Consider the following 24,099-nt stretch of genomic DNA (forward strand, 5'->3'; position numbering starts at 1 on the left):
ACAGCTATGCCCACTAGCAGCTAATGCATACATAGAATCAGATATAATCCCCCATGGCAATGTTATTATTATTATTAAGTTTGTGTATCTTTAACAGTGTTATTGAGAAAACTTTGAAGTACTTAGTTTCCCTTCTTGAGACTATGTCATGTATTTTATTACAAAACATATTAACTAATTAGGACCATATGCTTAACATTATGATTCATCTGCATTACATTCTTTGTTAATGTAATACTATTGTTCATATAGTAATTTCTTTGAAATATTGTCAGGTTCCACCCACATACTGCAGGCTGCATGGGCATATTATTTAAATGAACAGAGAGCAGGGAAGAGGGAATAGACTGATGTATTGCTCATTTGTTTACATATATGGAATGAAACATAGAGTTGTGCTTGAATTTCAAGGGTAGTTTAGAGTGGCTGAGACATAGACTCAGTTATATTTCACCCCACAGATCGTGTCCTAGAAAAATCCCTTCACCGACTTATCCTGAAACCATTGAGGCTTCGTCTAGTCTCTGATGTCCGAATAGGATTGGAAGAGAATGGAGAGCTAGAGAGACTTGGGAAAAACATGCAGATGGTAAGGAAGGGAGGTCCTTCACTACTAGGTGTAAATCTGGTGGCTCCGGGAGCTCAAGAGCTGGAAAAAATCCGCCAGAAGCTTCTGAGAATTCAGGAGAAATACTCACCATGTGATAAGGTCCGTTTGCTGCTTCATGCTTGTCAAGGTGTCTACCGGAGTATGGACTCACAGCATGGTGAGATGTGGGGTGTTAAGCTGAATAGTAAGACAATGGCAAATTAATAATGTCTACAAAAGTGTAGTATGAATTTCTGGTCTAGGTAGGTCCGACGACCTTCAGCAGAGCAATGCATTACCTCAGTGCTCAGGGCACAATACAGATCCTAAAATAATTACGTTTATAGTACGTGTCGTTACCACTTCTGGCACACGTCTGTTGTTCTTAATTTTATGCACACAGCAGGCACTCTTGTATTCCCTTACAGTATGTGTCATTACCGCCTCTACTGTACGTCTGTTGTTCTTAGCCTTATGCACACACCGGCTGCTCTTGTATTCCCTTACAGTATGTGTCATTACCGCCTCTACTGTACATCTGTTGTTCTTAGCCTTATGCACACACCAGGCGCTCTTGTATTCTCTTACAGTATGTGTCATTACTGCCTCTACTGTACGTCTGTTGTTCTTAGCCTTATGTACACACCAGGCGCTCTTGTATTCCCTTACAGTATATGTCATTACCACCTCTACTGTACATCTGCACACATCAGGCATTCTTGTATTCTTTTATAGTACGTGTCATTACCTCCTCTGCTGTACATCTGTTGTTCTTAGCCTTATGTACACACCAGACGCTCTTATATTCCCTTACAGTACATGTCATTACCTCCTCTGCTGTACATCTGTTGTTCTTAGCCTTATGTACACACCAGATGCTCTTGTATTCCCTTACAGTATGTGTCATTACCGCCTCTACTGTATGTTTGTTGTTCTTAGCCTTATGCACACACCAGATGCTCTTGTATTCCCTTACAGTACGTGTCATTACCACCTCTACAGTACGTCTGTTGTTCTTAGCCTTATGCACACACCAGGCACTCTTGTATTCCCTAACAGTACGTGTCATTACCACCTCTGCTGTACGTCTGTTGTACTTAGTCTTATGCGCACACCAGGTGTTCTTTTATTCCCTTACAGTACGTGTCATTACCGCCTCTACTGTACGTCTGTTGTTCTGAGCCTTATGCACACACCAGGTGCTCTTGTATTCCCTTACAGTACGTGTCATTACCGCCTCTACTGTACGTTTGTTGTTCTTAGCCTTATGCACACACCAGACGCTCTTGTATTCCCTTACAGTACGTGTCATTACCTCCTCTACTGTAGTCTGTTGTTCTTAGCCTTATGCACACACCAGATGCTCTTGCATTCGCTTACAGTACTTGTAATTACCGCCTCTATTGTACGTCTGTTGTTCTTAGCCTTATGCACACACCAGGCGCTCTTGTATTCCCTTACATTACGTGTCATTACCGCCTCTACTGCACTTCTGTTGTTTTTAGCCTTATGCACACATCAGACGCTCTTGTATTCCCTTACAGTACGTGTCATTACCGCCTCTACTGTACATCTGTTGTTCTTTGCCTTATGCACACACCAGACGCTCTTGTATTCCCTTACAGTATGTGTCATTACCCCCTCTACTGTACATCTGTTGTTCTTAGCCTTATGTACACACCAGACACTCTTGTATTCCCTTACAGTACGTGTCATTACTGCCTCTACTGTACGTCTGTTGTTCTTAGCCTTATGTACACACCAGGCGCTCTTGTATTCCCTTACAGTATGTGTCATTACCCCCTCTACTGTACATCTGTTGTTCTTAGCCTTATGTACACACCAGACACTCTTGTATTCCCTTACAGTACATGTCATTACCGCCTCTACTGTATGTCTGCTGTACTTAGCCTTATGCACACACCAGACGCTCTTGTATTCCCTAACTGTACGTTTCATTACTGCCTCTACTGTACGTCTGTTGTTCTTAGCCTGATGCACACACCAGGCGCTCTTGTATTCCCTTACAGTATGTGTCATTACCGCCTCTACTGTACGTCTGTTGTACTTAGCCTTATGCACACACCAGGACCTCTTGTATTCCCTTACAGTACATGTCATTACCGCCTCTACTGTACATCTGTTGTACTTAGCCTTATGCACACACCAGGTGCTCTTGTATTCCCTTACAGTACGTGTCATTACTGCCTCTACTGTACGTCTATTGTTCTTAGCCTTATGCACACACCAGGCGCTCTTGTATTCCCTTACAGTATGTGTCATTACTGCCTCTACTGTACATCTGTTGTACTTAGCCTTATGCACACACCAGACGCTCTTGTATTCCCTTACAGTACGCGTCATTACCGCCTCTACTTTAAGTCTATTGTTCTTAGCCTCATGCACACACCAGACGCTCTTGTATTCCCTAACTGTACGTGTCATTACCGCCTCTACTGTATGTCTGTTGTTCTTAGCCTTATGTACACACTAGGCGCTCTTGTATTCCCTTACAGTACGTGTCATTACCGCCTCTACTGTATGTCTGTTGTTCTTAGCCTTATGCACACACCAGGCGCTCTTGTATTACCTTACAATTTGTGTCATTACCTCCTCTACTGTACGTCTATTCTTAGTCTTATGCACACACCAGGCGCTCTTCTATTCCCTTACAATAGGTGTCATTACTGCCTCTACTGTACCTCTGTTGTAATTAGCCTTATGCACACACCAGGCGCTCTTGTATTCCCTTACAGTACGTATCATTACCGCCTCTACTGTACGTCTGTTGTTCTTAGACTTATGCACACACCAGGCGCTATTGTATTCCCTTACAGTACGTGTCATTACTAACTCTACTGCACTTCTGTTGTTCTTAGCCTTATACACACACCAGGCGCTCTTGTATTCCCTTACAGTACGTGTCATTACCGCCTCTACTGTACTAATATTGTTCTTAGCCTTATGCACACACCAGGCGCTCTTGTATTCCCTTACAGTATGTGTCATTACCGCCTCTACTGTATGTCTGTTGTTCTTAGCCTTATGCACACACCAGGCGCTCTTGTATTCCCTTACAGTATGTGTCATTACCGCCTCTACTGGACGTCTGTTGTTCTTGGCCTTATGCACACACCAGGCGCTCTTGTATTCCCTTACAGTACGTGTCATTACCGCCTCTACTGTACGTCTGTTGTTCTTGGCCTTATGCACACACCAGGCGCTCTTGTAATCCCTTATAGTACGTGTCATTACCACCTCTACTGTACGTCTGTTGTTCTTAGCCTTATGCACACACCAGGTGCTCTTGTATTCCCTTATAGTACGTGTCATTACCACCTCTACTGTATGTCTGTTGTTCTTAGTCTTATGTACACACCAGGCGCTCTTGTATTCCCTTACAGTATGTGTCATTACCCACTCTACTGTACGTCTGTTGTACTTAGCCTTATGCACACACCAGGACCTCTTGTATTCCCTTACAGTACGTGTCATTACCGCCTCTACTGTACATCTGTTGTACTTAGCCTTATGCACACACCAGGCGCTCTTGTATTCCCTTACAGTACGTGTCATTACCGCCTCTACTGTACTAATATTGTTCTTAGCCTTATGCACACACCAGGCGCTCTTGTATTCCCTTACAGTATGTGTCATTACCGCCTCTACTGTATGTCTGTTGTTCTTAGCCTTATGCACACACCAGGCGCTCTTGTATTCCCTTACAGTATGTGTCATTACCGCCTCTACTGGACGTCTGTTGTTCTTGGCCTTATGCACACACCAGGCGCTCTTGTATTCCCTTACAGTACGTGTCATTACCGCCTCTACTGTACGTCTGTTGTTCTTGGCCTTATGCACACACCAGGCGCTCTTGTAATCCCTTATAGTACGTGTCATTACCACCTCTACTGTACGTCTGTTGTACTTAGCCTTATACACACACCAGGCGCTCTTGTATTCCCTTACAGTATGTGTCATTACCACCTCTACTGTACGTCTGTTGTACTTAGCCTTATGCACACACCAGACGCTCTTGTATTCCCTTACAGTACGTGTCATTACCGCCTCTACTGTAAGTCTGTTGTTCTTAGCCTTATGCACACACCAGACACTCTTGTATTCCCTTACAGTATGTGTCATTACCACCTCTACTGTACGTCTGTTGTACTTAGCCTTATGCACACACCAGGCGCTCTTGTATTCCCTTACAGTTAGTGTCATTACCACCTCTACTGTACGTCTGTTGTTCTTAGCCTTATGCACACACCAGGCGCTCTTGTATTCCCTTACAGTATGTGTCATTACCGCCTCTACTGTACGTCTGTTGTTCTTAGCCTTATGCACACACCAGGCGCTCTTGTATTCCCTTACAGTACGTGTCATTACCGCCTCTACTGTACATCTGTTGTTCTTAGCCTTATGCACACACCAGGCGCTCTTGTATTCCCTTACAGTACGTGTCATTACCACCTCTACTGTACATCTATTGTTCTTAGCCTTATGTACACACCAGACACTCTTGTATTCCCTTACAGTACGTGTCATTACCGCCTCTACTGTACATCTGTTGTACTTAGCCTTATGCACACACCAGGCGCTCTTGTATTCCCTTACAGTACGTGTCATTACCTCCTCTATTGTACGTCTGTTGTTCTTAGCCTTATGCACACACCAGGCGCTCTTGTATTCCCTTACAGTATGTGTCATTACCGCCTCTACTGTATGTCTGTTGTTCTTAGCCTTATGCGCACACCGGCCGCTCTTGTATTCCCTTACAGTATGTGTCATTACCGCCTCTACTTTACGTCTGTTGTTCTTAGCCTTATGCACACACCAGGCGCTCTTGTATTCCCTTACAGTACGTGTCATTACTGCCTCAACTGTACGTCTATTGTTCTTAGCCTTATGCACACACCAGGCGCTCTTGTATTCCCTTACAGTACGTGTCATTACCGCCTCTACTGTACATCTGTTGTACTTAGCCTTATGCACACACCAGACGCTCTTGTATTCCCTTACAGTACGTGTCATTACCTCCTCTATTGTACGTCTGTTGTTCTTAGCCTTATGCACACACCAGGCGCTCTTGTATTCCCTTACAGTATGTGTCATTACCGCCTCTACTGTATGTCTGTTGTTCTTAGCCTTATGCGCACACCGGCCGCTCTTGTATTCCCTTACAGTATGTGTCATTACCGCCTCTACTTTACGTCTGTTGTTCTTAGCCTTATGCACACACCAGGCGCTCTTGTATTCCCTTACAGTACGTGTCATTACCGCCTCTACTCTACGTCTGTTGTTCTTGGCCTTATGCACACACCAGGCGCTCTTGTAATACCTTACAGTACGTGTCATTACCACCTCTACTGTACGTCTGTTGTACTTAGCCTTATACACACACCAGGAGCTCTTGTATTCCCTTACAGTATGTATCATTACCACCTCTACTGTACGTCTGTTGTACTTAGCCTTATGCACACACCAGGAGCTCTTGTATTCCCTTACAGTTAGTGTCATTACCGCCTCTACTGTATGTCTGTTGTTCTTAGCCTTATGCACACACCAGGCGCTCTTGTATTCCCTTACAGTATGTGTCATTACCGCCTCTACTGTACGTCTGTTGTTCTTAGCCTTATGCACACACCAGGCGCTCTTGTATTCCCTTACAGTATGTGTCATTACCACCTCTACTGTACGTCTGTTGTACTTAGCCTTATGCACACACCAGACGCTCTTGTATTCCCTTATAGTACGTGTCATTACCGCCTCTACTGTACGTCTGTTGTTCTTAGCCTTATGCACACACCAGGCGCTCTTGTATTCCCTTACAGTACGGGTCGTTACTGCCTCTACTGTACATCAGTTGTTCTTAGCCTTATGCACACACCAGGTGCTCTTGTTTTCCCTTGCAGTATGTGTCATTACCGCCTCTACTGTACGTCTGTTATTAGCCTTATGCACACACCAGGCGCTCTTGTATTCCCTTACAGTACGTGTCATTACCCCCTCTACTGTATGTCTGTTGTTCTTAGTCTTATGCACACACCAGGAGCTCTTGTATTCCCTTACAGTATGTGTCATTACCACCTCTACTGTACGTCTGTTGTTCTTAGCCTTATGCACACACCAGGCGCTCTTGTATTCCCTTACAGTACATGTCATTACCCCCTCTACTATACTTCTGTTGTTCTTAGCCTTATGCACACACCAGGCGCTCTTGTATTCCCTTACAGTTAGTGTCATTACCACCTCTACTGTAAGTCTGTTGTTCTTAGCCTTATGCACACACCAGGCGCTCTTGTATTCCCTTACAGTAAGTGTCATTACCGCCTCTACTGTAAGTCTGTTGTACTTAGCCTTATGCACACACCAGGCGCTCTTGTATTCCCTTACAGTAAGTGTCATTACCGCCTCTACTGTACGTCTGTTGTTCTTAGCCTTATGCACACACCAGGCGCTCTTGTATTCCCTTACAGTACGTGTCATTACCGCCTCTACTGTACGTCTGTTGTACTTAGCCTTATGCACACACCAGGCTCTCTTGTATTCCCTTACAGTATGTGTCATTACCGCCTCTACTGTACATCTGTTGTACTTAGCCTTATGCACACACCAGACACTCTTGTATTCTCTTATAGTACGTGTCATTACCGCCTCTACTGTACATCTGTTGTTCTTAGCCTTATGCACACACCAGGCGCTCTAGTATTCTCTTACAGTACGTGTCATTACCGCCTCTATTGTACATCTGTTGTTCTTAGCCTTATGCACACACCAGGCTCTCTTGTATTCCCTTACAGTATGTGTCATTACCGCCTCTACTGTACATCTGTTGTACTTAGCCTTATGCACACACCAGACACTCTTGTATTCCCTTATAGTACGTGTCATTACCGCCTCTACTGTACATCTGTTGTTCTTAGCCTTATGCACACACCAGGCGCTCTAGTATTCCCTTACAGTACGTGTCATTACCGCCTCTATTGTACGTCTGTTGTTCTTAGCCTTATGCACACACCAGGCGCTCTAGTATTCCCTTACAGTATGTGTCATTACCGCCTCTGCTTACATCTGTTGTTCTTAGCCTTATGCACACACCAGGCGCTCATGTATTCCCTTACAGTTAGTGTCATTACCGCCTCTACTGTACGTCTGTTGTTCTTAGCCTTATGCACACACCAGGCGCTCTAGTATTCCCTTACAGTTAGTGTCATTACCGCCTCTACTGTATGTCTGTTGTTCTTAGCCTTATGCACACACCAGGCACTTCTGTATTCCCTTACAGTATGTGTCATTACCCCCTCTACTGTATGTCTGTTGTACTTAGCCTTATGGCCTTATGCACACACCAGGTGCTCTTGTATTCCCTTACAGTACGTGTCATTACCACCTCTACTGTATGTCTGTTGTGCTTAGCTTTATGCACACACCAGGCGCTCTTGTATTCCCTTACAGTATGTGTCATTACCGCCTCTACTGTACGTCTGTTATACTTAGCCTTATGCACACACCAGGCGCTCTTGTATTCCCTTACAGTATGTGTCATTACCGCCTCTACTGTATGTCTGTTGTACTTAGCCTTATGCACACACCAGGCGCTCTTGTATTCCCTTACAGTATGTGTCATTACCACCTCTACTGTACGTCTGTTGTTCTTAGCCTTATGCACACACCAGGCGCCCTTGTATTCCCTTACAGTATGTGTCATTACCGCCTCTACTGTACTAATATTGTTCTTAGCCTTATGTACACACCAGGCACACTTGTATTCCCTTACAGTACGTGTCATTACCACCTCTACTGTACGTCTGTTGTACTTAGCCTTATGCACACACCAGGCGCTCTTGTATTCCCTTACAGTATGTGTCATTACCGCCTCTACTGTATGTCTGTTGTACTTAGCCTTATGCACACACCAGGCGCTCTTGTATTCCCTTACAGTATGTGTCATTACCACCTCTACTGTACGTCTGTTGTTCTTAGCCTTATGCACACACCAGGCGCCCTTGTATTCCCTTACAGTATGTGTCATTACCGCCTCTACTGTACTAATATTGTTCTTAGCCTTATGCACACACCAGGCGCTCTTGTATTCCCTTACAGTATGTGTCATTACCGCCTCTACTGTATGTCTGTTGTTCTTAGCCTTATGCACACACCAGGCGCTCTTGTATTCCCTTACAGTATGTGTCATTACCGCCTCTACTGGACGTCTGTTGTTCTTGGCCTTATGCACACACCAGGCGCTCTTGTATTCCCTTACAGTACGTGTCATTACCGCCTCTACTGTACGTCTGTTGTTCTTGGCCTTATGCACACACCAGGCGCTCTTGTATTCCCTTACAGTATGTGTCATTACCACCTCTACTGTACGTCTGTTGTACTTAGCCTTATGCACACACCAGGCGCTCTTGTATTCCCTTACAGTTAGTGTCATTACCACCTCTACTGTACGTCTGTTGTTCTTAGCCTTATGCACACACCAGGCGCTCTTGTATTCCCTTACAGTACGTGTCATTACCGCCTCTACTGTACTAATATTGTTCTTAGCCTTATGCACACACCAGGCGCTCTTGTATTCCCTTACAGTATGTGTCATTACCACCTCTACTGTACGTCTGTTGTTCTTAGTCTTATGTACACACTAGGCGCTCTTGTATTCCCTTACAGTACGTGTCATTACCACCTCTACTGTACATCTGTTGTTCTTAGCCTTATGCACACACCGGCTGCTCTTGTATTCCCTTACAATTTGTGTCATTACCTCCTCTACTGTACGTCTATTCTTAGTCTTATGCACACACCAGGCGCTCTTCTATTCCCTTACAATAGGTGTCATTACCGCCTCTACTGTACCTCTGTTGTAATTAGCCTTATGCACACACCAGGCGCTCTTGTATTCCCTTACAGTACGTGTAATTACCGCCTCTACTGTACGTCTCTTGTTCTTAGCCTTATGCACACACAAGGTGCTCTTGTATTCCCTTACAGTATGTGTCATTACCGCCTCTACTGTATGTCTGTTGTTCTTAGCCTTATGCACACACCAGACGCTCTTGTATTCCCTTACAGTATGTGTCATTACCACCTCTACTGTACGCCTGTTGTTCTTAGCCTTATGCACACACCAGGCACTCTTGTATTCCCTTACAGTATGTGTCATTACCGCCTCTACTGTATGTCTGTTGTTCTTAGCCTTATACACACACCAGGCGCTATTGTATTCCCTTACAGTACGTGTCATTACTAACTCTACTGCACTTCTGTTGTTCTTAGCCTTATATACACACCAGGTGCTCTTGTATTCCCTTACAGTACGTGTCATTACTGCCTCTACTGTACGTCTGTTGTTCTTAGTCTTATGCACACACCAGGCGCTCTTGTACTCCCTTACAGTACGTGTCATTACCACCTCTACTGTACGTCTGTTGTTCTTAGCCTTATGCACACACCAGGCGCTCTTGTATTCCCTTACAGTACGTGTCATTACTGCCTCTACTGTACGTCTGTTGTTCTTAGTCTTATGCACACACCAGGCACTCTTGTATTCCCTTACAGTACGTGTCATTACCGCCTCTACTGTACGTCTGTTGTTCTTAGCCTTATACACACACCAGGCGCTCTTGTATTCCCTTACAGTACGTATCATTACCACCTCTACTGTATGTCTGTTGTTTTTAGCCTTATGTACACACTAGGCGCTCTTGTATTCCCTTACAGTACGTGTCATTACCGCCTCTACTGTATGTCTGTTGTTCTTAGCCTTATGCACACACCAGGCGCTCTTGTATTCCCTTACAATTTGTGTCATTACCTCCTCTACTGTACGTCTATTCTTAGTCTTATGCACACACCAGGCGCTCTTCTATTCCCTTACAATAGGTGTCATTACCGCCTCTACTGTACCTCTGTTGTAATTAGCCTTATGCACACACCAGGCGCTCTTGTATTCCCTTACAGTACGTATCATTACCGCCTCTACTGTACGTCTGTTGTTCTTAGACTTATGCACACACCAGGCGCTCTTGTACTCCCTTACAGTACGTGTCATTACCGCCTCTACTGTACTAATATTGTTCTTAGCCTTATGCACACACCAGGCACACTTGTATTCCCTTACAGTACGTGTCATTACCGCCTCTACTGTACTAATATTGTTCTTAGCCTTATGTACACACCAGGCACACTTGTATTCCCTTACAGTACGTGTCATTACCACCTCTACTGTACGTCTGTTGTTCTTAGCCTTATGCACACATCAGGCGCTCTTGTACTCCCTTACAGTACGTGTCATTACCGCCTCTACTGTACTAATATTGTTCTTAGCCTTATGCACACACCAGGCACACTTGTATTCCCTTACAGTACGTGTCATTACCGCCTCTACTGTACTAATATTGTTCTTAGCCTTATGCACACACCAGGCGCTCTTGTATTCCCTTACAGTATGTGTCATTACCGCCTCTACTGTACGTCTGTTGTTCTTAGCCTTATGCACACACCAGGCGCTCTTGTATTCCCTTGCAGTATGTGTCATTACCGCCTCTATTGTACGTCTGTTGTTCTTGGCCTTATGCACACACCAGGCGCTCTTGTAATCCCTTATAGTACGTGTCATTACCACCTCTACTGTACGTCTGTTGTACTTAGCCTTATACACACACCAGGCACTCTTGTATTCCCTTACAGTATGTGTCATTACCGCCTCTACTGTACGTCTGTTGTTCTTAGCCTTATGCACACACCAGGCACTCTTGTATTCCCTTACAGTACGTGTCATTACCGCCTCTACTGTACGTCTGTTGTTCTTAGCCTTATGCACACACCAGGTGCTCTTGTATTCCCTTATAGTACGTGTCATTACCACCTCTACTGTATGTCTGTTGTTCTTAGTCTTATGTACACACTAGGCGCTCTTGTATTCCCTTACAGTACGTGTCATTACCGCCTCTACTGTACTAATATTGTTCTTAGCCTTATGCACACACCGGCTGCTCTTGTATTCCCTTACAGTACGTGTCATTACCACCTCTACTGTACATCTGTTGTTCTTAGCCTTATGCACACACCGGCTGCTCTTGTATTCCCTTACAATTTGTGTCATTACCTCCTCTACTGTACGTCTATTCTTAGTCTTATGCACACACCAGGCGCTCTTCTATTCCCTTACAATAGGTGTCATTACCGCCTCTACTGTACGTCTGTTGTTCTTAGCCTTATGCACACACCAGGCACTCTTGTATTCCCTTACAGTACGTGTCATTACCGCCTCTACTGTACATCTGTTGTTCTTAGCCTAATGCACACACCAGGCGCTCTTGTATTCCCTTACAGTACGTGTAATTACCGCCTCTACTGTACGTCTCTTGTTCTTAGCCTTATGCACACACAAGGTGCTCTTGTATTCCCTTACAGTATGTGTCATTACCGCTTCTACAGTACGTCTGTTGTTCTTAGCCTTATGTATACACCAGGTGCTCTTGTATTCCCTTACAGTACGTGTCATTACCGCCTCTACTGTACGTCTGTTGTTCTTAGCCTTATACACACACCAGGCGCTCTTGTATTCCCTTACAGTACGTATCATTAATGCCTCTACTGTACTAATATTGTTCTTAGCCTTATGCACACACCAGGCTCTCTTGTATTCCCTTACAGTACGTGTCATTACCGCCTCTACTGTACGTCTGTTGTTCTTAGCCTTATACACACACCAGGCGCTCTTGTATTCCCTTACAGTACGTATCATTAATGCCTCTACTTTACTAATATTGTTCTTAGCCTTATGCACACACCGGCTGCTCTTGTATTCCTTTACAGTACGTGTCATTACCACCTCTACTGTACATCTGTTGTTCTTAACCTTATGCACACACCGGCTGCTCTTGTATTCCCTTACAATTTGTGTCATTACCTCCTCTACTGTACGTCTATTCTTAGTCTTATGCACACACCAGGCGCTCTTCTATTCCCTTACAATAGGTGTTATTACCGCCTCTACTGTACCTCTGTTGTAATTAGCCTTATGCACACACCAGGCGCTCTTGTATTCCCTTATAGTGCGTATCATTACCGCCTCTACTGTACGTCTGTTGTTCTTAGACTTATGCACACACCAGGCGCTATTGTATTCCCTTACAGTACGTGTCATTACTAACTCTACTGCACTTCTGTTGTTCTTAGCCTTATACACACACCAGGCACTCTTGTATTCCCTTACAGTACGTATCATTAACGCCTCTACTGTACTAATATTGTTTCTCCTGTTAAGTGTAGTCAGTCCACGGGTCATCCATTACTTATGGGATTATAACTCCTCCCTAACAGGAAGTGCAAGAGGATCACCCAAGCAGAGCTGCTATATAGCTCCTCCCCTCTACGTCATACCCAGTCATTCTCTTGCACCTAACTAACGATAGGACGTGTGAGAGGACTGTGGTGTGTTAAACTTAGTTTTTATTTCTTCAATCAAAAGTTTGTTATTTTAAACGGCACCGGAGTGTGTTGTTTGTTCTCAGGCAGCATTAGAAGAAGAATCTGCCTGAGTTTTCTATGATCTTAGCGGTCGTAACTAAGATCCACTTGCTGTTCTCGGCCATTCTGAGGAGTGAGGTAACTTCAGAACAGGGGATAGCATGCAGGGCCCACCTGCAAGGAGGTATGTGCAGTAAATTATTTTCTAAGGAATGGAATTGACTGAGAAAATACTGCTAATACCGATGTAATGTAAGTGCAGCCTTAAATGCAGTAGTAGCGACTGGTATCAGGCTGATATGTATGTATGTATACTCTGAGGTATTTCTGGGGAATGGAATTTCACTAAGAAAATACTGTCAATATTAAAGTAATATTTGAGCCTGCACTGCAGTGAAAGCGACTAGCAGCAGGCTTATTAATAACACTTCATAATTTTCAATTTTAAAACGTTTACTGGCATGTTAATCGTTTTTTCTGAGGTACTTGGTGATAAAACTTTATGGGCATGATTTTTACCACATGGCTATCGTTTTTTTCTGCATAAAAACAGTTTACTGAGCTTCCCCACTGTTGTAATATGAGTGGGAGGGGCCTATTTTAGCGCTTTATTGCGCAGTAAAAATTTAGTCACAGTCTTCCTATTTCTTCCTCCATGATCCAGGACGTCTCTACAGAGCCCAGGGGTCTCCAAAACTAGTTTTGAGGGAGGTAATCAGTCACAGCAGACCTGTGACAGTGTGTTTGACTGTGATAAAAACGTTTATTATTTCAACTGTTATCCGTTTTGGGTATTAAGGGGTTAATCATCCTTTTGCTGGTGGGTGCAATCCTCTGCTAACTTTATACATTTTCTGTTAAAATTTGGTTGTTTTAACATATTTGGTTCATTGTTAATTCAACTGTGTCACATTTTTATGTTTCTTAAAGGCGCAGTAGCGTTTTTTATATAGCTTGTAAATTTATTTAAAAGTTTTTTCCAAGCTTGCTAGTGTTATTGCTAGTCTGTTTAAACATGTCTGACACAGATGAATCTGTTTGTTCACTATGTTTAAAGGCCAATGTGGAGCCCAATAGAAATTTGTGCACTCAATGTATAGATGTTACTTTGAATAAAAGTCAAACTTTATATGTTAAAAAAATATCACCAGACAACGAGGGGAAAGTTATGCCGACTAACTCTCCTCACGTGTCAGTACCTTCGCCTCCCGCTCAGGAGGTGCTTGATATTGTGGCGCCAAGTACATCAGGGCGGCCCATACAAATCACTTTGCAAGACATGGCTAATGTTATGACTGAAGTACTATCTAAATTGCCAGAGTTAAGAGGTAAACGCGATCACTCTGGGGTGAGAACAGAGTGCGCTGATAATAGTAGAGCCATGTCTGATACTGCGTCACATTTTGCAGAACATGAGGACGGAGAGCTTCATTCTGTGGGTGAGAGATCTGATCCAAGTAAACTGGATTCAGAGATTTCAAATTTTAAATTTAAGCTTGAGAACCTCTGTGTATTACTAGGGGAGGTATTAGCGGCTCTGAATGATTGTAACACGGTTGCAATTCCAGAGAAAGTATGTAGGCTGGATAAATATTTTGCGGTACCGGCGTGTACTGATGTTTTTCCTATACCTAAAAGGCTTACAGAAATTGTTAACAAGGAGTGGGATAGACCCGGTGTGCCCTTTTCACCCCCTCCTATATTTAGAAAAATGTTTCCAATAGACGCCACAACACGGGACCTATGGCAGACGGTCCCTAAGGTGGAGGGAGCAGTTTCTACTCTGGCTAAGCGCACCACTATCCCGGTGGAGGATAGCTGTGCTTTTTCAGATCCAATGGATAAAAAGTTAGAGGGTTACCTTAAGAAAATGTTTGTTCAGCAAGGTTTTATATTACAACCCCTTGCATGCATCGCGCCTGTCACTGCTGCGACTTCATTCTGGTTTGAGTCTCTGGAAGAGACCCTTAGCACAGCTCCATTGGATGAGATTATGAACAAGCTTAAAGCCCTTAAGCTAGCTAATTCATTTATTTCTGATGCCGTAGTACACTTAACCAAACTCACGGCTAAGAACTCCGGATTCGCCATTCAAGCGCGCAGAGCGCTGTGGCTTAAATCCTGGTCAGCTGATGTGACTTCTAAATCTAAATTGCTTAATATTCCTTTCAAAGGGCAGACATTATTCGGGCCCGGCTTGAAAGAAATTATCGCTGACATTACTGGAGGTAAGGGCCATGCCCTGCCTCAAGACAGGGCCAAACCAAAGGCTAAACAGTCTAATTTTCGTGCCTTTCGTAATTTCAAGGCAGGAGCAGCATCAACTTCCTCCGCTCCAAGACAGGAAGGAACTGTTGCTCGCTACAGACAGGGCTGGAAACCTAACCAGTCCTGGAACAAGGGCAAGCAGGCCAGAAAACCTGCTGCTGCCCCTAAGACAGCATGAAGTGAGGGCCCCCGATCCGGAAACGGATATAGTGGGGGGCAGACTTTCTCTCTTTGCCCAGGCTTGGGCAAGAGATGTCCAGGATCCCTGGGCGTTGGAAATCATATCTCAGGGATATCTTCTGGACTTCAAAGCTTCTCCTCCACAAGGGAGATTTCATCTTTCAAGGTTATCAGCAAACCAGATAAAGAAAGAGGCGTTTCTACGCTGTGTACAAGACCTCTTACTAATGGGAGTGATCCACCCAGTTCCGCGGTCGGAACACGGGCAAGGATTCTATTCAAATCTGTTTGTGGTTCCCAAAAAAGAGGGAACCTTCAGACCAATCTTGCGGTACTAAGACCGCGAGGCATAGCGGTAGCTCCGTACCTAGACGACATTCTGATACAAGCGTCAAGTTTCCAAACTGCCAAGTCTCATACAGAGTTAGTTCTGGCATTTCTAAGGTCGCATGGGTGGAAGGTGAACGTAGAAAAGAGTTCTCTATTGCCACTCACAAGAGTTCCCTTTCTAGGGACTCTTATAGATTCTGTAGAAATGAAAATTTACCTGACGGAGGACAGGTTATCAAAACTTCTAAATGCTTGCCGTGTCCTTCATTCCATTCAACACCCGTCAGTGGCTCAGTGCATGGAGGTAATCGGCTTAATGGTAGCGGCAATGGACATAGTACCATTTGCGCGCCTGCATCTCAGACCGCTGCAATTGTGCATGCTAAGTCAATGGAATGGGGATTACTCAGATTTGTCCCCTCTGCTAAATCTGGATCAAGAGACCAGAGATTCTCTTCTATGGTGGCTTTCTCGGCCACATCTGTCCAAGGGGATGCCCTTCCGCAGGCCAGATTGGACGATTGTAACAACAGACGCCAGCCTTCTAGGTTGGGGCGCAGTCTGGAATTCCCTGAAGGCTCAGGGATCATGGACTCAGGAGGAGAGACTCCTTCCAATAAACATTCTGGAATTAAGAGCAATTTTCAATGCTCTTCTGGCTTGGCCTCAGTTAGCAACTCTGAGGTTCATCAGGTTTCAGTCGGACAACAAGGAGTTCCCTAGCGATGATGGAAGTCTCAAAGATAATTCGCTGGGCAGAGTCTCACTCTTGCCACCTGTCAGAGATCCACATCCCAGGCGTTGAGAACTGGGAGGCGGATTTTCTAAGTCGCCAGACCTTTCATCCGGGGGAGTGGGAACTTCATCCGGAGGTGTTTGCCCAACTGCTTCATCATTGGGGCAAACCAGATCTGGATCTCATGGCGTCTCGCCAGAACGCCAAGCTTCCTTGTTACGGATACAGGTCCAGGGACCCGGGAGCGGTGCTGATAGATGCTCTGACAGCACCTTGGGTCTTCAACATGGCTTATGTGTTTCCACCTTTCCCGATGCTTCCTCGATTGATTGCCAGGATCAAACAGGAGAGAGCATCGGTGATTCTAATAGCGCCTGCGTGGCCACGCAGGACCTGGTATGCAGATCTAGTGGACATGTCGTCCTGTCCACCATGGTCTCTGCCTCTGAGACAGGACCTTCTGATTCAGGGTCCTTTCAAACATCCAAATCTAATTTCTCTGAGGCTGACTGCATGGAGATTGAACGCTTGGTTCTATCAAAGCGTGGATTCTCGGAGTCAGTGATTGATACCTTAATACAGGCTAGGAAACCTGTTACCAGGAAAATTTACCATAAAATATGGCGTAAATACTTATATTGGTGCGAATCCAAGAGTTACTCATGGAGTAAGGTTAGGATTCCTAGGATATTGTCTTTTCTACAAGAGGGTTTAGAAAAGGGTTTATCTGCTAGTTCGTTAAAGGGACAGATTTCAGCTCTGTCTATCCTTTTACACAAACGTCTGGCAGAAGTTCCAAACGTTCAGGCTTTTTGTCAGGCTTTGGCTAGGATTAAGCCTGTGTTTAAGACTGTTGCTCCGCCGTGGAGCTTAAACTTAGTTCTTAACGTTCTGCAAGGTGTTCCGTTTGAACCCCTTCATTCCATCGATATCAAGCTGTTATCTTGGAAAGTTCTGTTTTTAATGGCTATTTCCTCGGCTCAAAGAGTCTCTGAGTTATCGGCCTTACATTGTGATTCTCCTTATCTGATTTTTCATTCAGACAAGGTAGTTCTGCGTACTAAACCTGGGTTCTTACCTAAGGTAGTCACTAACAAGAATATCAATCAAGAGATTGTTGTTCCATCATTGTGCCCTAACCCTTCTTCAAAGAAGGAACGACTTTTGCACAATCTGGACGTCGTCCGTGCCCTGAAATTTTATTTGCAGGCAACTAAAGATTTTCGTCAAACTTCTTCCCTGTTTGTCGTTTATTCTGGACAGAGGAGAGGTCAAAAAGCTTCGGCTACCTCTCTCTCTTTTTGGCTTCGTAGCATAATACGTTTAGCCTATGAGACTGCTGGACAGCAGCCTCCTGAAAGGATTACAGCTCATTCCACTAGAGCTGTGGCTTCCACTTGGGCCTTTAAGAATGAGGCCTCTGTTGAACAGATTTGCAAGGCTGCAACTTGGTCTTCACTTCACACTTTTTCAAAATTTTACAAATTTGACACTTTTGCTTCTTCGGAGGCTGTTTTTGGGAGAAAGGTTCTACAGGCAGTGGTTCCTTCCGTGTAAAGATCCTGCCTGTCCCTCCCGTCATCCGCGTACTTTTAGCTTTGGTATTGGTATCCCATAAGTAATGGATGACCCGTGGACTGACTACACTTAACAGGAGAAAATATAATTTATGCTTACCTGATAAATTCATTTCTCCTGTAGTGTAGTCAGTCCACGGCCCGCCCTGTCTTTAAGGCAGGTCTAAATTTTAATTAAACTCCAGTCACCACTGCACCCTATAGTTTCTCCTTTCTCGTATGGTTTCGGTCGAATGACTGGATATGACGTAGAGGGGAGGAGCTATATAGCAGCTCTGCTTGGGTGATCCTCTTGCACTTCCTGTTAGGGAGGAGTTATAATCCCATAAGTAATGGATGACCCGTGGACTGACTACACTACAGGAGAAATGAATTTATCAGGTAAGCATAAATTATATTTCTTAGCCTTATGTACACACCAGGCACACTTGTATTCCCTTACAGTACGTGTCATTACCGCCTCTACTGTACTAATATTGTTCTTAGCCTTATGCACACACCGGCTGCTCTTGTATTCCCTTACAGTACGTGTCATTACCACCTCTACTGTACTAATATTTTTCTTAGCCTTATGCACACACCGGCTGCTCTTGTATTCCCTTACAGTACGTGTCATTACCACCTCTACTGTACATCTGTTGTTCTTAACCTTATGCACACACCGGCTGCTCTTGTATTCCCTTACAATTTGTGTCATTACCTCCTCTACTGTACGTCTATTCTTAGTCTTATGCACACACCAGGCGCTCTTCTATTCCCTTACAATAGGTGTCATTACCGCCTCTACTGTACCTCTGTTGTAATTAGCCTTATGCACACACCAGACGCTCTTGTATTCCCTTACAGTACATGTCATTACCGCCTCTACTGTACGTCTGTTGTTCTTAGCCTTATGCACACACCAGGCGCTCTTGTATTCCCTTACAGTACGTATCATTACCACCTCTACTGTACGTCTGTTGTTCTTAGCCTTATGCACACACCAGGCGCTCTTGTATTCCCTTACAGTACGTGTCATTACCGCCTCTACTGTACTAATATTGTTCTTAGCCTTATGCACACACCAGGCGCTCTTGTATTCCCTTACAGTACGTGTCATTACCGCCTCTACTGTACTAATATTTTTCTTAGCCTTATGCACACTAATAAAAGATACAGGTTACTGTAAGACCATTTGGTGCCTTTACTTGTAGGACAGCTCATTGAGTACAATGTATGTTGCCTTCAGACCTTTGCACTCACAGCACATTCCCTTTTGTTGTATCTTTTCCTCTCTCAGATGATGCCTGTGGAGCGGATGAGTTCCTCCCTGCCCTGTGTTACGTGCTAGCCCTGTGCGACCTGCCTCACCTTCTGATACACACACACTACACCATGGAGCTGCTGCCTCAGGACACTCTGGTGGGAGAGGGTGAGGAAATCATCTGACAACTTCATGATGCTTCTCCTATATCCACATCTTTGGGATACATTTATTTTTTGTTGTACAGGGGTCTTGTGTGTTTGATTAGATGCTAAAGAAAGATTTAGAGGTAGATTTACTATATGTCGAGCGGATATGATTCGCTAAAGCATACGCTGTTGCCATTGTTCATTGCACAAGCATTTTTAGTGAAATGCTTGTACAATGCCGCCCCCTGTTCACTGACGTCCATTCGGCTGCCAGCAGGGGCTGTCAATCATCCCGATCGGATCAGATTGGTATGATTTCAATCCGCCACAGGTTAAAGGGATAATACATGTTTCTTTCATGATTCAGATAGTGCAGCAATTGTAAGCAACTTTCTAATTTACTCCTATTATCATTTTTTTCATTCTCTTGGTATCTTTATTTGAAAAAGCAGGAATAAAAGCATTCTAGTCGGACAATTTTTGGTTCAGCACCCTGAGTGGGGCTTGCTTGATTGGTGATTACATTTAGCCATCCAATCAGCAAGCGCACCCAGGTGCTGAACCTAAAGTGGGCCGGCTACAATGCTTTTATTCCTGCTTTTTCAAATAAAGATACCAAGAGAACGAAGAAAAATTGGTAATAGGAGTAAATTAAAAAGTTGCTTAAAAAAGCGTGCTCTATCCAAATCATGAAAGAAAAAATTGGGTTTTAATATCCCTTTAAGGAGCAGCGGGTCTTATGACCGCTGCTTCTTAGCTTCCTCTAAAAGCAGCATTTAATAATATCAATGTCCTATTGGGGATTGTATTGTGCAGGGTCGGCTCCAGAACGAATGAAATGGGGGGGCATTTTTTTTTCACGAGGGGGCACGCATTTAAAAAGCATGTATGAGAGTCAAAATAAGAGCAGACCTACTGTGGCAGTCCAGGGGTTACATTTATCAGATCTCTGGCTGTGCAGGAGTTAAATTTGTTTATATTTCTGGAAGTGCAGCGGTTACATGTGTCATATCTCAAGGAGTATAGGGGTTACATTTATAAGATGTCTGGCAGTGCCGCAGCAGTTACATTTACCAGATTTATGGCAGTGCAAGGGTTACATTTGTCATATCTCAGGAATGTCTCCCACATATGATACAGCCAGTGGACACATATACACACACACACACATGGTATATATGTATATACACACACATATATATATATATATATATATATATACACACACAAACAATATATATATATATACACACACAGTGTGTGTATTGTGTGTATGTATGTATGTATGTGTGTATATATATATATATATATATATATATATATAATAAAACAACATTGGGGACAAATAGATGTTTTGAAACATGTAAATAATAAACATAAGGCTATTTCACTCATTGTCCAACAGCTACATTTGAAGTGTGTGTATTTGAGCACCTATAATCTGACACACATTTTACACTGATCACTGCAGATAAAGCAGGCACAATGCACACTTGTTTTGTGTGACCTGCAGTGGGGAAACCAAGGAATTCCCAATTTGCTTCTTTATCTGTGGCTGCCAGGATATAAAGCACAATAGGGAAGGGATACTACTCTAACACACACATTGGTTATACGGCTGTGTTTTCACAAAATTACTTCTGCCTTCCCTCTCACTGACTGTTAGCTTCTCCCAGCACTTCCTGCAGAGGTCTGATGATGTCATCATCTCACTTCAGCTCCGTAGTAAGTGGGCTAGCAGGAGGAGGGGCATTGCAAGCCCTAGGTTAACTGTGAGAGCACCAGCAGGGAAATGCAACTTTATTTCTTATCTGGTTGTAAATAGAGGAGAGTAAAGAGATTAGCTGGGCCCTCCAGTGGAGGATCTCTTTTAAAATGTAAAAAAAAATAAAAAAAAAAAATATTTTTTTTTAAATCACTTCTTTTGCCCTGGGGGGCACAACATTCCATTTGGGGGGGCATTGCCCCCCAAAGCCCCCCCTTAGAGCCGACCCTGGTATTGTGCTGTATGAAATGTACATGTGACAAATACGTCTCTTGTCCTTTTTGCTCTCTCTGTTATCCTTCAAATCCTTCACTATTTTCCCTCTCTTGTCCTTACCAGGCGGTTATTACCTAACCAGCATATCTGCCGCACTCTCGGTGCTAATGTCTCTGCACACTCACCCTCAGGGTTCTGGTCTGTCTCTCAGTGAGTGGCACCGCAGGAGACAAGGTCTTCCCTCACTCAACGACTTGCAGGTGAGTGCGAGAGTAAAGAGAGGATGAATTTAAAGGTTGGGAAGGAGAATGGGCGCGACTAATGTGGCTTCAGCTATTCATTTATTATTCCAAGATATTTTATAGATATATTTATAGAATTGTATTAAATATTAGTTGTTGTTAAGTTAGCAGGTCATGACTAAAGTGTGTTGTTTTTGTATGCATTGTATTGATGAGGAGTGCAAGGTTTAACTTGTAAATGTATGAAAATATATATATATATATATAATAAGAATTTATTGGTTTTGTTCAGCACCTGGGTAGCGCTTGCCGATTGGTGGCTAAATGTAGCCACCAATCAGCAAGCCCTATCCAGGGTGCTGAACCAAAAATGGGCCGGCTCCTTAACTTTCATTCCTGCTTTTTCAAATAAAGATACCACAAGAACGAAGAAAAGTTAATAATAGGAATAAATTAGAAAGTTGCTTAAAATTGCTGCTCTATTCGAATCATGAAAGAAAAAAATTGGGTTTATTATCCCTTTAATCAATTTATAAAGTTGTATTTACCACTCAACATTTTATTTTTCTGTTTTGAACTTTATGATACTTAAAACCAGTGACAAATAGTGGGATAAACTTGACATTAAATGATAATATTTCTAGTTTATTAAGTAGATATAAAAACATAAATATTACATGACTCCTCGAGGAATTGAGTTGGGTAGATCCAACCTTACATCATTTCAATATCCGTTGCAGTTGAATACTTTTGCAAATGCCAACTAGGCCTGTGCCTAGGGCTGCAGCATTTTGGGTGGAAGCAGATATTGTGGTTTAGTTGTCAAGCATGATACCTTCTCATTCCTGAGTCATTCAAATGCTTTACTCATTAATTGTATTACAATGCAATGACCATGATTCCACCATATGTCTCTGGTCTGTGAGAAATATATAAGACTCTGGGAGATGGGGTGGTTTAATATATTTCCCAGTACTAAAACTAAATGCAGTATTTCCCTCATTCCAGAACTTTTTACGTGTTGCGCATCAAGATCCGGTCAACGGTTGCACGACAAAGACCATCCTTCTCCGTCCCTCACAGACTGTGGAAGATCTAACTCAGCTATGTTCACTTAAATTCAAGACGGCACAACCTGAAGAATACGGTATCTTCCTGCACACTGGTGGAACCCAACAACTCCTCGCTCCTGACACTAGACCTCAGGAGATAAAATCAAAACTAAAGGAGGAAGGTTCAAGCTTCTACTTTTGTTACCAGCATCTGGAAGGAGAGACCGGTTCAGAAAATGGGGAGACACAGGAGTTACCAAGCCATCTTTGATAAAAAAAAAAGAGAACCAATGAAAACAAAGTGCTGATCAAAAAATAAATGGAACCCATCAATATTGAACCACATAGAACTTATTGTTTGGGTCCTGTGTTTACATTAAATGCTACTATCACCTACATGTTTGAGGAGCATAAAAATGGACCATCTATGGTTTGAGCTTGACTCTATACTTTTGGCCATTTTACTACAAATGTTGGAGCTTGTACTTAAAGAGAATCAGATTTCTGCAGCCTAACAGAGGAAAGTGACTGCTGATTTGTTTGATAACACATTTCCCCTATACCACTATGTCCTCTTCAGTATCAAGTAGATATGGGGTCCTCCCTTACACCAAGCAGACCTTGCAAAATGCCATCTGCCCTAACAGCTGGACATTCCTGGAAGCCTCCGCCATCAGTTTGTGACTGTTACAGCCCTAAGCTTGTGCAACTGACTGGTTCCTTAAAGGGGCGTGTACTAGGGTTTTCAGAGTATTTGTAGTGTATTACCTGCTCTGTCTAGTAAGTCCTTGCTCCAACTAGCCAGTGAGCAATGAATACCTCGGTATCATCAGCAGCGCACAGACACTTTTTCATGTAAAAAAACTGTTAACATCATGCAGCTTTTTCACATGTGCAATGGAAACAATTTGACTGTAATGTCTTTTTAAGGTTTTAATATGGCCTCTGTTGTTACCGGCCTCTATCTCTGGATATAAAATATAACCTCATCAGAAATGGTCAAAAATGCAGCTTAGCTGGGAATAAAACATGACATGAGAGTAAATGTGTAGTCCTCGCAAGTACAGGGTACTGACAGTTGATGCCCACAAGTACTGACAGGTGATGCTCACAGGGTACTGACAGGTGATGCCCCCAAGTAATGACAGGTGATGCCCACAAGTACTGACAGGTGATGCCCACAAGTACTGACAGGTGATGCTCACAGGGTACTGACAGGTGATGCCCCCAAGTACTGACAGGTGATGCCCACAGGGTACTGACAGGTGATGCCCA

At 43.6% G+C, this 24,099-nt stretch overlaps 1 protein-coding gene across 1 annotated transcript in view; it reads left to right on the forward strand.

Moving 5' to 3' along the window:
* The window catches only part of RIN1 (Ras and Rab interactor 1), a 65,962-nt gene extending 42,093 nt beyond the window's left edge, over nt 1-23,869 (forward strand). Inside the window, exons 8-11 of the mRNA XM_053720028.1 lie at nt 462-767; nt 19,437-19,568; nt 21,654-21,790; nt 22,781-23,869. Coding sequence (XP_053576003.1) covers nt 462-767; nt 19,437-19,568; nt 21,654-21,790; nt 22,781-23,095 — 890 coding nt within the window. The 3' untranslated portion in view covers nt 23,096-23,869. The remainder of the gene's footprint in view (nt 1-461; nt 768-19,436; nt 19,569-21,653; nt 21,791-22,780) is intronic.
* The last annotated feature ends 230 nt before the right edge of the window (nt 23,870-24,099 follow it).

The sequence above is a fragment of the Bombina bombina genome, chromosome 7 (assembly GCF_027579735.1).
Source record: "Bombina bombina isolate aBomBom1 chromosome 7, aBomBom1.pri, whole genome shotgun sequence".
Lineage (NCBI taxonomy): Eukaryota > Metazoa > Chordata > Amphibia > Anura > Bombinatoridae > Bombina > Bombina bombina.